The sequence below is a fragment of the Podarcis tiliguerta genome, assembly GCF_965153285.1.
Source record: "Podarcis tiliguerta genome assembly, chromosome: 2".
Classification (NCBI taxonomy): domain Eukaryota; kingdom Metazoa; phylum Chordata; class Lepidosauria; order Squamata; family Lacertidae; genus Podarcis; species Podarcis tiliguerta.
In genome coordinates, this window is record NC_139535.1 from 45735049 (window position 1) to 45747595 (window position 12547).

General features: G+C 43.7%; 1 protein-coding gene across 1 annotated transcript in view; it reads left to right on the top strand.

Moving 5' to 3' along the window:
• The first annotated feature begins 10507 nt into the window (after positions 1 to 10507).
• Positions 10508 to 12547, top strand: part of NUP210 (nucleoporin 210) — an 85893-nt gene continuing 83853 nt past the window's right edge. The window contains exon 1 of the mRNA XM_083420569.1: positions 10508 to 11158. Within this exon, the coding sequence (XP_083276695.1) occupies positions 10998 to 11158 (161 nt within the window). The 5' untranslated portion in view covers positions 10508 to 10997. The remainder of the gene's footprint in view (positions 11159 to 12547) is intronic.

The following is a 12547-nucleotide window of genomic DNA, read 5'->3' on the forward strand; positions in this document are numbered from 1 at the left end:
GAACTCACACAATAACTTCATGTTGAAAAGTTCGTGGACTTTACAGATTCGACTCCCCATTGTGGAGATGCATACCTAAGCACTTTAGGCTACAACTAAACGAGAAAGCGCAGAAAACTAACATGGACTAGTCTATGTTTGTTTAAATATTCTCAACAGGATCATCAAAATACTATGAAATCTCAGAGTGCAACCCTGCATGCCAGGAGGTGGTTGGGTCATTAAAGGGTTCTTAAAGGGAATAAGAAAACTTGGCTCATCTCTGAAGTAGCAATAAAACTGTTGTTTCCCCTAGATTTTTCTAATGACAGTGGCACATTCATTTCATCATTAACCCCTTCTTTCTAGACGCGAGCGCCCCCTTGTGCCAATAAATGTGCCCTGCAGTACTCTAGTGGCTGCTTTCTGTTCCTCTGGACAGCAAGGGCTGCCCGCTGGCTTGGTATGCTCAGAAGAGGATAGGCACCTTGTGCCAGTTCTTTCCTTCCTTGCTGCACTCTCCTCTCTCTCCTGCAGTTTGAATGGCAGCTAAGTGAGGGGAGGGGAATGCTGGGACACTGGCACTGACTGACCTCCCAGTTTTTCAGCCTGACCATGTTTATATCTGATCAATGTACAGCAGATGCCATTCTCAGCTACCACCCCAGCACTCCAGAGATACAACATTTTAATACTTGCTATGATTGCTAGCTTTCTTTAAGTTTATGTATAAAGATAGATGCAGAGCTATATACATTTGTGTTCAACTCAAAACTTCATAATTAGGAAGTAAAATTATACAGCTTAGGACATGCTACTGAATGTTTCATTCCTATATTTTGCTGCTGGACATTTATGTTAATTAGTTTTAGTCCAGAGGCAGAACAAATAATTTCTAAAAAAGAATCAAAGGCCCTTTGCTGTTGGAGCTGTGAATTATGAACAAAGTGACTCTGTCAATGAGAAACCTACATTTTTTTTCATAAACCTAAAATATTCCACAAAATCAGACCTATATAGAACACATTTTCCACTGGGAGCCCTCCACGTGGTTCCGTTTTACAAATGCAGAGCTAAAACTAGCATCTTGTAATTAATTTTGTGAAATTAATGCATAAAGGACATGAAGAAAAAAATCACAAAGAGAAACCACATGCTGCCAAGTAACTTTGAAACCTTATTCCCGCTCTCCATGAATTAGCATTTCAGATCTCCATTTATATAGAGCGACACTGCAATTATCTTTTAATCGGAATAATTTAAAATAAATTATATTGCTTGCCTAGCATGTGATTGGAATTGTTGTGGTAAACTGAGTAAAAAGGATGAAATTTACTTTTTGAATTATATAACATCAGGTGAAAATAGAAACGTTTAATTACAGATGCTCTGGCTTTTCTATAAATTGGAAAGCTTTGTTAAAACAATGGCAGGAGGAGCTAAGTAAATGTATTTGGGAAGTTGGGCTGTTCTGTAATTTAACTGCTCTATGATTAAAAATTTCCTTGTAACCTTGAGATCCACCAACCGAGGAGCTATGGGAATCGGCAGAAGTGCCACTATGCCAGCAGAACTCAAGATACAGAGATATGCTGGCAGAACTTTCTCCAAAAGCCAGGAGGACACTTGCCAGTGACGAACCAGCTGGAAGCATTGACTCTGATACATAGGCTTATCCTCATTGACAGCAAAACTTTACACAAACCCCAGATTAGTCTCAGAAATTTCTTCTATCTTTGCATGCTCCATGGCTAACCGATATGCAAGAACTAAAGGTGTTGCTAAAGATGGAGCTGGTGTCCTAAAAGCCACTGAGCCTGATACATTGCTGTCTATCAAACTACTGCCCAAGGCACAGGAGTCCTGTCGCCTAGTTGGCAAGTCCACACTTGTCATTCCCTTTAAGGATCTCCTCCATCCCAGATGCTGTTCAGTGAAGGCTTTGACATTGTCACCTGCATTGCTTCCTTGTTGCTAGGAAGTGATAGAAAAAGACCCGTTCTCCCAGCCTAGCATGATATGGCTTCAGCTAACAACAGCTGGTGGGACTCAGGGGGATAGAGAGCTTTGTGGGTGCCATGTTGTGTTGTGTGCTGCACTCCAAAATGGTGTTTTTGAGCAGTGTAAGGAGATGTAAACTTCTCGCAGTAGGAATGTGCACCAGTGTAGGCCATAGTGCACCATTGCTATCAGCTTTGAGGGAAATGTACACAAGATGTCCTCTTTTGGGGGGAAGGACACCACTTTCTCTCTCTGCCCACCATAACTCACCATTCTACCATCACTTACCACTGTCACTTACCATTCAGTCATCAGAAAGAAAACGAGACTTGTTCATTACACACTTACACACACACACTTACTTCTTACCAAGCAATGGGGAAAAGATCTTTCACCTTTTCTAACCTTTTTTCGAAACCTCTTCAGGAATGTGTCAGGAAGCTGCTTCCGACAAGCTCTGTATGAAGAATCCACCACTCTCTGGTCCCACATGACCAACCTCCCTAGCTCCATTTCACCAGCCACGATGAGGGGAGCACATAGTTGAATGCATCCTTGCAAGTCCACATCATCAGACCTGATAAACTGAAACTGATCCCACAAAGAGAATGTGTAGTAGCAGGCACCTCAGCTGGAACTGTAACCATAATGGCGGCATCTAAATCGCTATGTAATCAAGCTATTTTATCCTCAAAGCAATGGGCCAAATGGTCACTACAGGCCTCCATTGCCTCCAGAGAATCATTGCCTTCAAAGACCCATTGCCTCCAGAAACCCATCCCCACAGTGTGTGAGACCCGATTCCAGACAACTCAGAAAAGCTCTGCTAGACAATTACTTGCGGACACAGTAGATAACACCAAGTCATCTATCTCTACCCTTAGTGCTAGCATAATGCGCTCTCACCAGTGCTTGGTTGGTCTTGCAACATTTTGAAAGGGCATAGGATGTAGATGGGTACAACCAAAGGCCTGGTTAAAATGGAATGTTTTTGCCTGGCTCCTAAAGGCGTATAATGAAGGAGCCGGGTGAACTTTGCTGGTGAGAGCATTCCACAGACGCGGAGCCATTGCAGAGAAGGCCTGTTCTCATGTTGCCACCCTCTGGACCTCTTGAGGAGGAGGCACATGAAGGAGGGCCTCAGAAGATGATCTCAGGGACTGGGTAGGTTCGTATGGGAGGAGGCGGTCCTTGAGGTATTGCGGTCCTGAGCCGTTTACAGTATACAGTGCAGTATATAAAGGTAAAATGGGGTTGAAGAAACTGCTATTCTTTGGGGTACCATTGATGGCAGGGAGGGGTGCAGATCTGTGACCATGTGGTCTGGTCCTCGCAGTGTCCCTGGCCAAAGGGACTGATGGAGTAGGTGTGCTCTGGTGCCATTGTGTGTGCTGGAGGTGAGTTCATTGGCTGCCTTTGTGTGCAGTCATCCTGCAAACATTGTCCTCAATCGAGAGTTGCTGTGACCATTTCTGTCATTTCCTGCTGTTTGGGGATTTTATTCTTGTGTGTTTTCCCTCTCTTGGACTGAGCACAAATAGGATTTGGCAGCTGTTCCACCTGTGTGGTGGCGGCTGCGTATGTCCGGAGCCAGTGTAAGGTAAATAGAGGATTATTCAGCCTCAACCCAACCATTTACAAAAGACAAGGATGAAAATAAAATTAGAAGATTCACAGCGATGGTCCCTCAGTTGCAATAATAAAAGGATATTTATGGAGCGATGGTATCTTGCAGAGAGCTGAACGTTTTACTGATAACTCAGCAGAAATGCATCTGGGACCATATCAATAAATGGAATCAGGTATAAATAATAGAAGACAAGTTATAAGCCTCAATTTAAACATAATACAGAGAGAGGCGAGACATGAGGGTTTCAGACCAGAACAGTTTCCCCCTGAAGTGACATTACAACAGCAGATTACAACAGACTATAATAATCCAACATAAGAGAAATGGTTTAAGTAAAGCACTGGAAATAATAAAAACTATTGAATCATGAAAGTCCGTGTGGTTAATATAGCATTTCAAATGTCAATCTGATCATGAATCGCTCTCTTTCCCTGATGTAGTAGGATCAAAATGCTGCATTCAAATAAAATGGGCACCAGCAGTATATTAAAAAAGGAACTAACTTTTCAGACTTGATTGAACATAAGTAACAATAATTATTTCAGCAGCAGCTTTGTCTGGGGGAACCTGCAGCTATCCTAGTAATGAACAGAGAAATTATGTACCATACAAAGAATCTAAAATATTAATTTAAGATAATCAGTTTCTCCAATCCTTGCAAAGATGCTTGGGTGGATTTCACTGATCACAGAAGTAGCTCACCTGTGGTCCACCAATATTGCCAATGATCCAGGGATTATGTAAACTGTAGATCAACAAGGTGTGCAGGACCACTGGTTAGCCACTATCATCTATGGTTACTTATAAAAGAAGTTATTGGTTGGTTCACTTATATGTGGCCAGAGCCTAAGGGAAGTTGAAGAATCATGGAAAGAAACATGGGCCCCTTTCAATAAATACTAGGACAATTAATATGTCTGAACACGCCCAGATCTACAAATTCTGCTGTAGAGGGCAAGAGTCTGCACTATCACCTTCTTCTCCGTAAAGATAATTTAAAATGAACAAACAAACAGGCTTGAATTAAATTAGTGGGTGGCAAAGGGGGCTTTGAAAATGAGTGAGAAGTCCATTTTCTTTACACTTTCCCATTAGATTAAAATTTCCATTAAAGGCAAAATTTTAAAATCACTTTATAGCTTGGTAGCCAGAATACTGCACTGTATTGCAGGTTGGTGGTGAAGATAACCCAAGACCATTAAGTGCAGGAAATTAAGGCATATTCAACAACAACACCAAAAACACACACACATGTCTTCTTGGATGTATACAGTTGACAACATTCCTTACCTGTCCACCCATGTGGGTAACTAACTATAAAGCAAAGACAAGGTACAGAGTGTAGGGAAGCACCTGCAAGGGGGTTGTTCTCCCAGTTTGCTCTTCTCATTGCCCACCTGCCCACCTTGCCCAGTGCAGTGGCTCCTAGGAAGGAAGAGATGACAGCTGGCAAGTGAAGGAATCTGTGTTGGAGAGGCTTATCTGAGCCCTTCTTCCATAGTGGGCTGGGAACCTTGATGTCATTTGCAGAAAGCTGAATTTGGGGGGATGGGAAAGAGGAGGAGGAGCCTGATCCTGGTGCTGCTGTGAACACTAACCTGGGCATTTCCAGCAAGCAAGACTGGGGGTGTGGTACAGTGGTGGCTGTATTGGTGATGGAGAAGGAGATGAAGGAATGATGGAGATGTTGCCTGCACATTGGAAAAATGGCGCCTGGGCATTGGTAAGTCTGGGCAAGGCAGAAGAGGGCAAGAGAGGATTAGGCCAGTGGTCAGAACTGAGCTTTACAGCTGCTGTCACAACTGCTCCTGCACTGTCTGGGCCCTGCTTGCCTCGCTGCCACAAGCCCAAACTAGCATTGGAGCCAGCAACAGACTGAAATAAGAGTCTGCTTCCAGACCATTTGGCTGCTTTTAGAAATAGGATGTATGTTGAAGCAGGTAATTTTGCCACCCTCCTTAATTTGCCTCCTGGGACATAAGCCCCCTTACACACATGCACACTGACCCAGCACTATGTCAAAATATTTATTGTAGAATTACACAAAAGTAGCAGCCTACTATCGTCAGATACAAAAGGTCCCAAGATATTACACACACACACAAACACATATATTACACAGTCTATTTAAAAAGATCAAAATCTCCCTAAGATTGTATCAGACAAATTGGTCTGCTGAGTTAACGGTAACATTACCAGAACACAATGGCGAACCAATAATGTACTGTTTTATTGTAGCTGCGTTTGTAATATCAGCATTTCCCAGGAGCAGTATTGAAACTTGCATCTCCTGCTTCCCACAGAAGTTGTGTTACCCCACTGAGCTGTAGCCTCTTCTATATATGATATTGTTAATGCTGCAAAATTAAAAGAATGAGTTTAGGGGGGGGAATGATATTGTTCTTTCTATTGCACTAAAAAAGCAATATAGAATGGAATTGCTATCAAGTAGTACATATAAGTGTGTTTTACAGTGTTCCAGTTATCCTGTTGTTGTTAATATTTACTGTTATGGAAACCACATTGGGATAAGTATGGGAAAAAGTGGCATATAAAAACCTCATGATCACTATAATTTCTGGAGAGTTGCTTGCTCTTTGTGTGTTTGAACACTTCTTAAGACAGTGTAACTTAATACATCGTGGTTCCTCAGATCAAGGAGGTTTCATCTGTGTTCAGATATAATTGGACACCATTCTGAACCTTTCAAAACTGCACTGATTTTTTGTTTGTTTGTTTGTTTCTTAGAATCCCCAAGCAATGTTGGATAGGAGCCTTCTAGTAAGTAACTAAAAATACTATATCCATTATATCCATCTTATGTTGATTGTCATTTTGCTGCAAAACTAGCATCTCCATGATGTGGCTGCCTAAGCATAGTGTATTGAGGATACAACAGACAGGTGTTGGTGCTGCTATAAGTGGGCACTAGAATGCCTATCATGGGACTTTGAACTCATTTCCAAGTTCCTCATGCCTCTGTAACCACTGAAGGAACCAATGGGTTAGAATAGGCTATAGTTATTTGATGATGAGAGTAAGAAATGTTTCAAAGAACATTATAGGTGTTGCCCTTGGGTATCTGTTGGGTAAGGTACCTGGCCATTTGCCCCATTTGACACCTCAAAGCTACACAATTCCATTTCTTAAAATGTTAGATGAATTCCATCTATTTCCATTTGGCTTCTCTTTTATACAGCAAAAGTTTTCTTTGTGCTGTTTGCTTTATGTTTCCCAGTGAAGTATTAGAGTCCCTCGCCTGCAATCAGGTTCTGTAAAAGTCAATAGTTTGCTGTTCATTCTGCTGACACTTTTCAATGCTGATATAATGAAGCTTAAAGTTTTTAAAAACATCTGCAGTACACTTTTCTGAATTCTCAGGATGGGCATCACAAATGCAAACTTTGTCATGAGGCCCTCCTCCAGACTTCCTCACAGACCCAATAGATTGTGGTCATAAACTGGTAAAGGCTGAAACAGTCTGTGGAAGAACATAGGTAAAGTTAAAGGAACCCCTGACTGTTAGGTCCAGTCGCAGACGACTCTGGGGTTGAGGCGCTCATCTCGCTTTACTGGCATTTGTCCACAGACAGCTTCCGGGTCATGTGGCCAGCAGTACAAAGCTGCTTCTGGCGAACCAGAGCAGCGCACAGAAATCCCATTTACCTTCCTGCTGGAGCGGTACCTATTTATCCACTTGCATTTGACATGCTTTCAAACTGCTAGGCTGGCAGGAGCTGGGACTGAGCAATGGGAGCTCACCCCATCGCGGGGATTCGAACCGCCTACCTTCTGATAGACAAGCCCTAGGCTCTGTGGTTTAGACCACAGCGCCACCCACATCACATAAACTAGTAAAGGCTGAAACAGTCCATGGAAGAACATAGTGGTAACTTAACAACTTCCTCTCTACTCCAATGCCAACACTGATAAACAACAACAGCCCAGTGGTCAACAACATCTGCACCTCGTTTTCAAAGGTCTGTCTGTCTCCCTCCCAGCATAAAGATAACAAGGAGGGAGCCAATCTAACCTCTCTTGGGAGAGAATTCCACAATATGGAAGCAGCCAAGGAAAAGTATCTCTCTTATGTCACCACCAACCATACCTCTGATGTTAAGGGGACTGAGAGAAGGTGCTCAGCTGAAGATCTTAGCACCCAACCAGGTTCATAAAGGGAGATATGATCTTTCAGGTAACCTTTGAATTGTGCCTGGAAATGGACCAGTAGCCAGTGAAGTTGTTTTAACAGGGCAGCAACATGCTTCCTGTAAGCAGTATGGCCACAATATTCTTGACCAGCTGAAGCTTCTGAACATTTTTTTAAAGGCAATCCCACAGAGCATGCTACAGTAATACAATAGCACACATACCCCGCTTAGTGCTATGTTGGGATTCCACAGGATTGTATTCATCTAAGTCTTACTCAGAGTAGACCCCACTAAAATTAATGCGCCTAAGTTAGTTGTGCTGATTAACTTCAATGGGTCTTCTCCAAGTAGGACTAGCACTACCCATTGTTATCACTGACACAAGGTAACTTGCTCCACTTACATTGTAAAGGATGCATTTATAGGTAATAGAGGCAGGTGCCAATTTTACCAGTGACACTGATATTAATATCTTGAGGATCAGATAGCCAGACTTCACTAAATCCATAATGGCATGAATATGTGGTAGTTAAAGGTACATAAAGTAAAATTGTTTCTTTTCAATTACCACTTCATCATTTCAACAACTGATTTTCTGTCCATAAAAATTGTATGACTTCACCATCAGAATCTGGCTGCTGAACAGCCTCTATGTACATTATCTCAAGTTAACACATATTTCTCTGACGAACGAAGAGACTGATGGGAGCAATAAAACCAATACCTCCCCCACTCTCTCTGAATCTGCCTTCCTCTTCTAATATTTTCTACATATTTTAATATTAGTGATAGAGTAGAATCCGAGTTTAAAGCAGCAATCTTCAAGCCACTGAGGAGTTTGGTGCAAACCCACTCAAGAGTAAACAGAAAAGGAAAGGAAGAATAATGAAAAGTTTCTCATCAATACAGTTTTGTTATTAAATTCTTATAAACGTAGGAGTAAATATTACTATTTTCCAATAGGTATATAATACTACTACTAGTAACTTGTATAGTGTGGCCAAATATCCAGAGAACTTTACATAAGTACTTGTCCTTCAGTGTGACATGTTTGGGTGTACCCTTATTCAGACTAGGGTCCATTCTTACCTTATTTGTGTATGTGTTTTAGGGTCCATTCTTTCCTTGTGTTTTTAAATATGTTATCAGCATGCAGTGTAGCTATACTGGTTTCACTGGATTTTGAAGGGTCTTATAAGGAATGTAAACCACTAGCTTTAAAAAAAACCCAAAGGATTTGACATGTTTACAAAAAAGAGTTGTTCTGTTCTGCGGTGTCTGGATGAAAGTACAGCTCCTGCCGTCATTAATGTCCTGTTCCAATATTATCTTTTGCACTTCTATCCCTGGGCAAAGTGGTGTCACAACTGGAATGATAACTTCAATACCCAGTGAAATTTTTGTTTTCCATTTTACCCTGGGCACCCAGAGGCATTCGGAGTCTAATAAAGATAGTGGCAGCTGCTTCACACAACACTAGTCAGCCCACTGGGTAAAATGTAAAATAAATATATAAAGATATGATGCCATGATGTCCACATAGACATTTTCCTCGCCATGCCAGATACCGATGCCTGAAAGGCATCCTTGGTCATGGTTGTCACCTGAGCACTGAGGGTCAAAATCAGTTCTAGAAGAACCCCTAAAGTATGACCCTGTGTTTTCAAAGGAGTGCTATCCATCCAGCACAGGCTGGGCCCCTATTTCTAGAATGGCCATTCTACTAATTTCTGCTTGTCTGGATCAAGTTCCAATTAGTTGGTTGTCATCCACATTGTTACTGATTTCATACGCTATTACAGAACTTCCATGGAATGTGGTGGAAAGGAGACAGAACTGGGCATCATCTGCATATTGGGGGTACCAAACTCTGAAACCGCTATGATTTCTTTCAGCAGTTGCATACAGATAACAATGGTGCATATTCTTCATACAATTTAATATATTCATATATAACACACACCTGCAATTTAAAGTTTCAATGGTGAAGGCAGTTTTCATCCCATTACTACCACAAGAACTGCTGTGACTGAGAATTAAGCTATAGCATTAGCAACAAAGTATTCTGAGATCAACGGACACGGGTGGTGCTGTGGTCTAAACCACTGGCCCTCTTGGGCTTGCAGTTTAGAAGGTTGGCAGTTCGAATCCTCGTGATGGAGTGAGCTCTCGTTGCTCTGTCCCAGCTCGTGCCAACCTAGCAGTTTGAAAGTATACTGGCACAAGTAGATAAATAGGTACTGCTGTGGAGGGAAGGTAAAACAGCGTTTCCGTGCACTCCGGTTTCTGTCACGGTGTTCTGTTGTGTCAGAAACATTTTAGTCCTGCTGGCCACATGACCCGGAAAGCTGTCTGTGGACAAATGCCGTTTCCCTTGGCCTGAAAGTGAGATGAGCGCTACAACCCCATAGTCACCTTTGGCTGGACTTAACCATCCAGGCGTCCTTTACCTTTAACCTATTCTGAGATCTAAATGAGATGAACTAAAAGAGACAGTGGTGCATTTTTTTTTATTAGACCAATGCATGAAAAAGTGCCATGAGTTTTGACTAAGCCTATTACTGACATCTATTGCAAGATCTGCCGGACTCCGAGGCTGCCCTGTTACTTATAGTATGATAGCGGGCTCCAAACTCCTCCTTGTTAATTCGTGGTAGTGCCTTGGCATCAATTTGCCACCAAAACATCTGGCTAGGAGAAAGAGGCACGTGGAAGCAGGAAGGGGAAAGAGGGGCAGTAGCTCCTTCCTTCTACTTCCCTCGGGGATCAGGCCCCTGCGGAAGCGCCCTCGGCGGCGAGCCGCGCTGGAAACAAACAAACACCCCAGCTGCCTCCCCAGCGGGTCAGGAAGCAGCAGCCTGCAGTGTCCCCAGCGGCCAGCAGGTGAGAGCAGCCTGGCGGCACCTGCTGCCGCTTCTCTCTCCGCTGACGGCTCCAGGCCTTCCTTCCCCGCCTCCGGCGCCTGGCCCTCAGCGCGGGGTCTCTGCCTCGGCTTGGCCCGCTGCGCCGTGACGTCCCTCGAATAGCAGCTCGAGGCGGGCGATTCCTGTGAGGAGGTTGGTTCGAGACAGTGCTGCCGCCACCGCCGCAGAAGCAGCCGCTTCCTTTTCCCTTCGGCTCAGGAAGGGCTTCGAGCGGGTCAGCGGCAGGGCGCGCGCTCCCCCGAAGAAGAGCTTGCGGAGAGCAGCGGCGGCACCCATTTGGCTTGGCGGGAGGCGGCCACAAGTCCAGGCGCGATGGCACCCGCAACATCCCGTGCGCCGCTCGGGCTCCTTCTCCTCCTCCTCCCCGTCGCCGTGGTGCCTTCCAAGCTGAACATTCCCAAAGTGCTGCTGCCCTTCAGCCGAAGCAGCAGGATCAACTTCACTCTGGAGGCAAGCGAGGGCTGCTACCGCTGGTGAGTGAGCGCGCGCGAGAGAGAGAGGCGCAGGACGGGGTCGAGCGCGCGGGGCCCCGCCGAGTTGAGGCACATGGCGCACGTGTGGCGCTCAACTTTGCTGCTGAAACTGCAACACGTGAGGGTTGGGGAGCGAGAGAAGAGAGAACTGAGAGAAGTGAGGCTGCAGCTCCCCGCAAAGAAGCCTTTGCCTGCGACAGACAGTTTGAGTTAGCGAGGTATTATTCCTAGGGCGGGGAGCGTCTTAGCCGGGACCGTTTTACTCAACTCATAAAACTGCGCAGCTGTTGAGTCTCCAGGACGCTTGCGCCGCGCGAGGGGACTGCTTTTTAAAAAAAAGTTTACAAGAAACTTGAGTGTTGTGGAGAGTTTGGCGCAGTTTCATTGCAAAAGATCCGATCAGGCGGTTTTATGCACCTTCTCACCCTCCTTGGTTCTGAGACAGGGGAAACTACACATTTAAAAAAACCCACTGAAAATGTGTGTGTTTTTTAAAAAAAAGTTTTGAAAAATAAGTTGAATTTTGCCAAGCTCCCTGTCCCCATCTAGTGTCACATTTCTAGATTGCACTTTACAACACATTTAAAACGTTTTTATAGCTGACTCCCCAGTGTGCTTTCCAAGTGTCGCCGGGTGTGAGAGAGTCAGAAGTTTATCCATGCTGTCTGGGCTGACTTTGTCACCGTGAGGCATAGGCGACAGTGTGCCAAACCTAAGAAGCTTGAAGTGGTACAGTGATCGTGGCAGAAATCCAACCAGTACCAGAACAATACTGTGGATGCGTAAAAGCCCTGAAGTTTGGAATATAGTAGCAACATGAAGTTACAAACTGTTTCTCAAAATGAGAGCAGACATTTTAATGTGCTTTGTTAAGATAGGGCAGGGGCATGGCTATTGCCAAGGTTCAAGGACTGGCATCTGACCCCCCCCTTCCATGTATAATAGGTGGATGCTCAACAAGTTTTTAAGCATTTTAAAAGTGAACCTTTATCCAACACAGATACAGTGTAACAAAGAAAGCTTCTTTCAGTGACACATCATTTTTTCGATTGTAGCCTGCCTCAATGGTGGCAAAAGTAGAAGTGAGCAGTACTGTACTGTGTTTTTCATATGGTAGAAATTCTTTTAAAAAGTTAGCTCTATCTCACAACCTCTTTCCTGTACTGTCTTAACAGATTTCAGTATAGAAGAAAAGGGGAAATGGTTCTTTTTAAAGTCTGCATTGTGCATTGTGCACGTGGCAATAATCTACTATACTAAACAAGTATAAAGGAAAACATCTTTCAATATTGTAGACCAAAACTACTTGCTCATGAAAAATGAAGGAGTGTTTGATTTCCAAATAACTATGCTGTCCTATTCTAACCAAACAAACTATTAGGCTTGCTA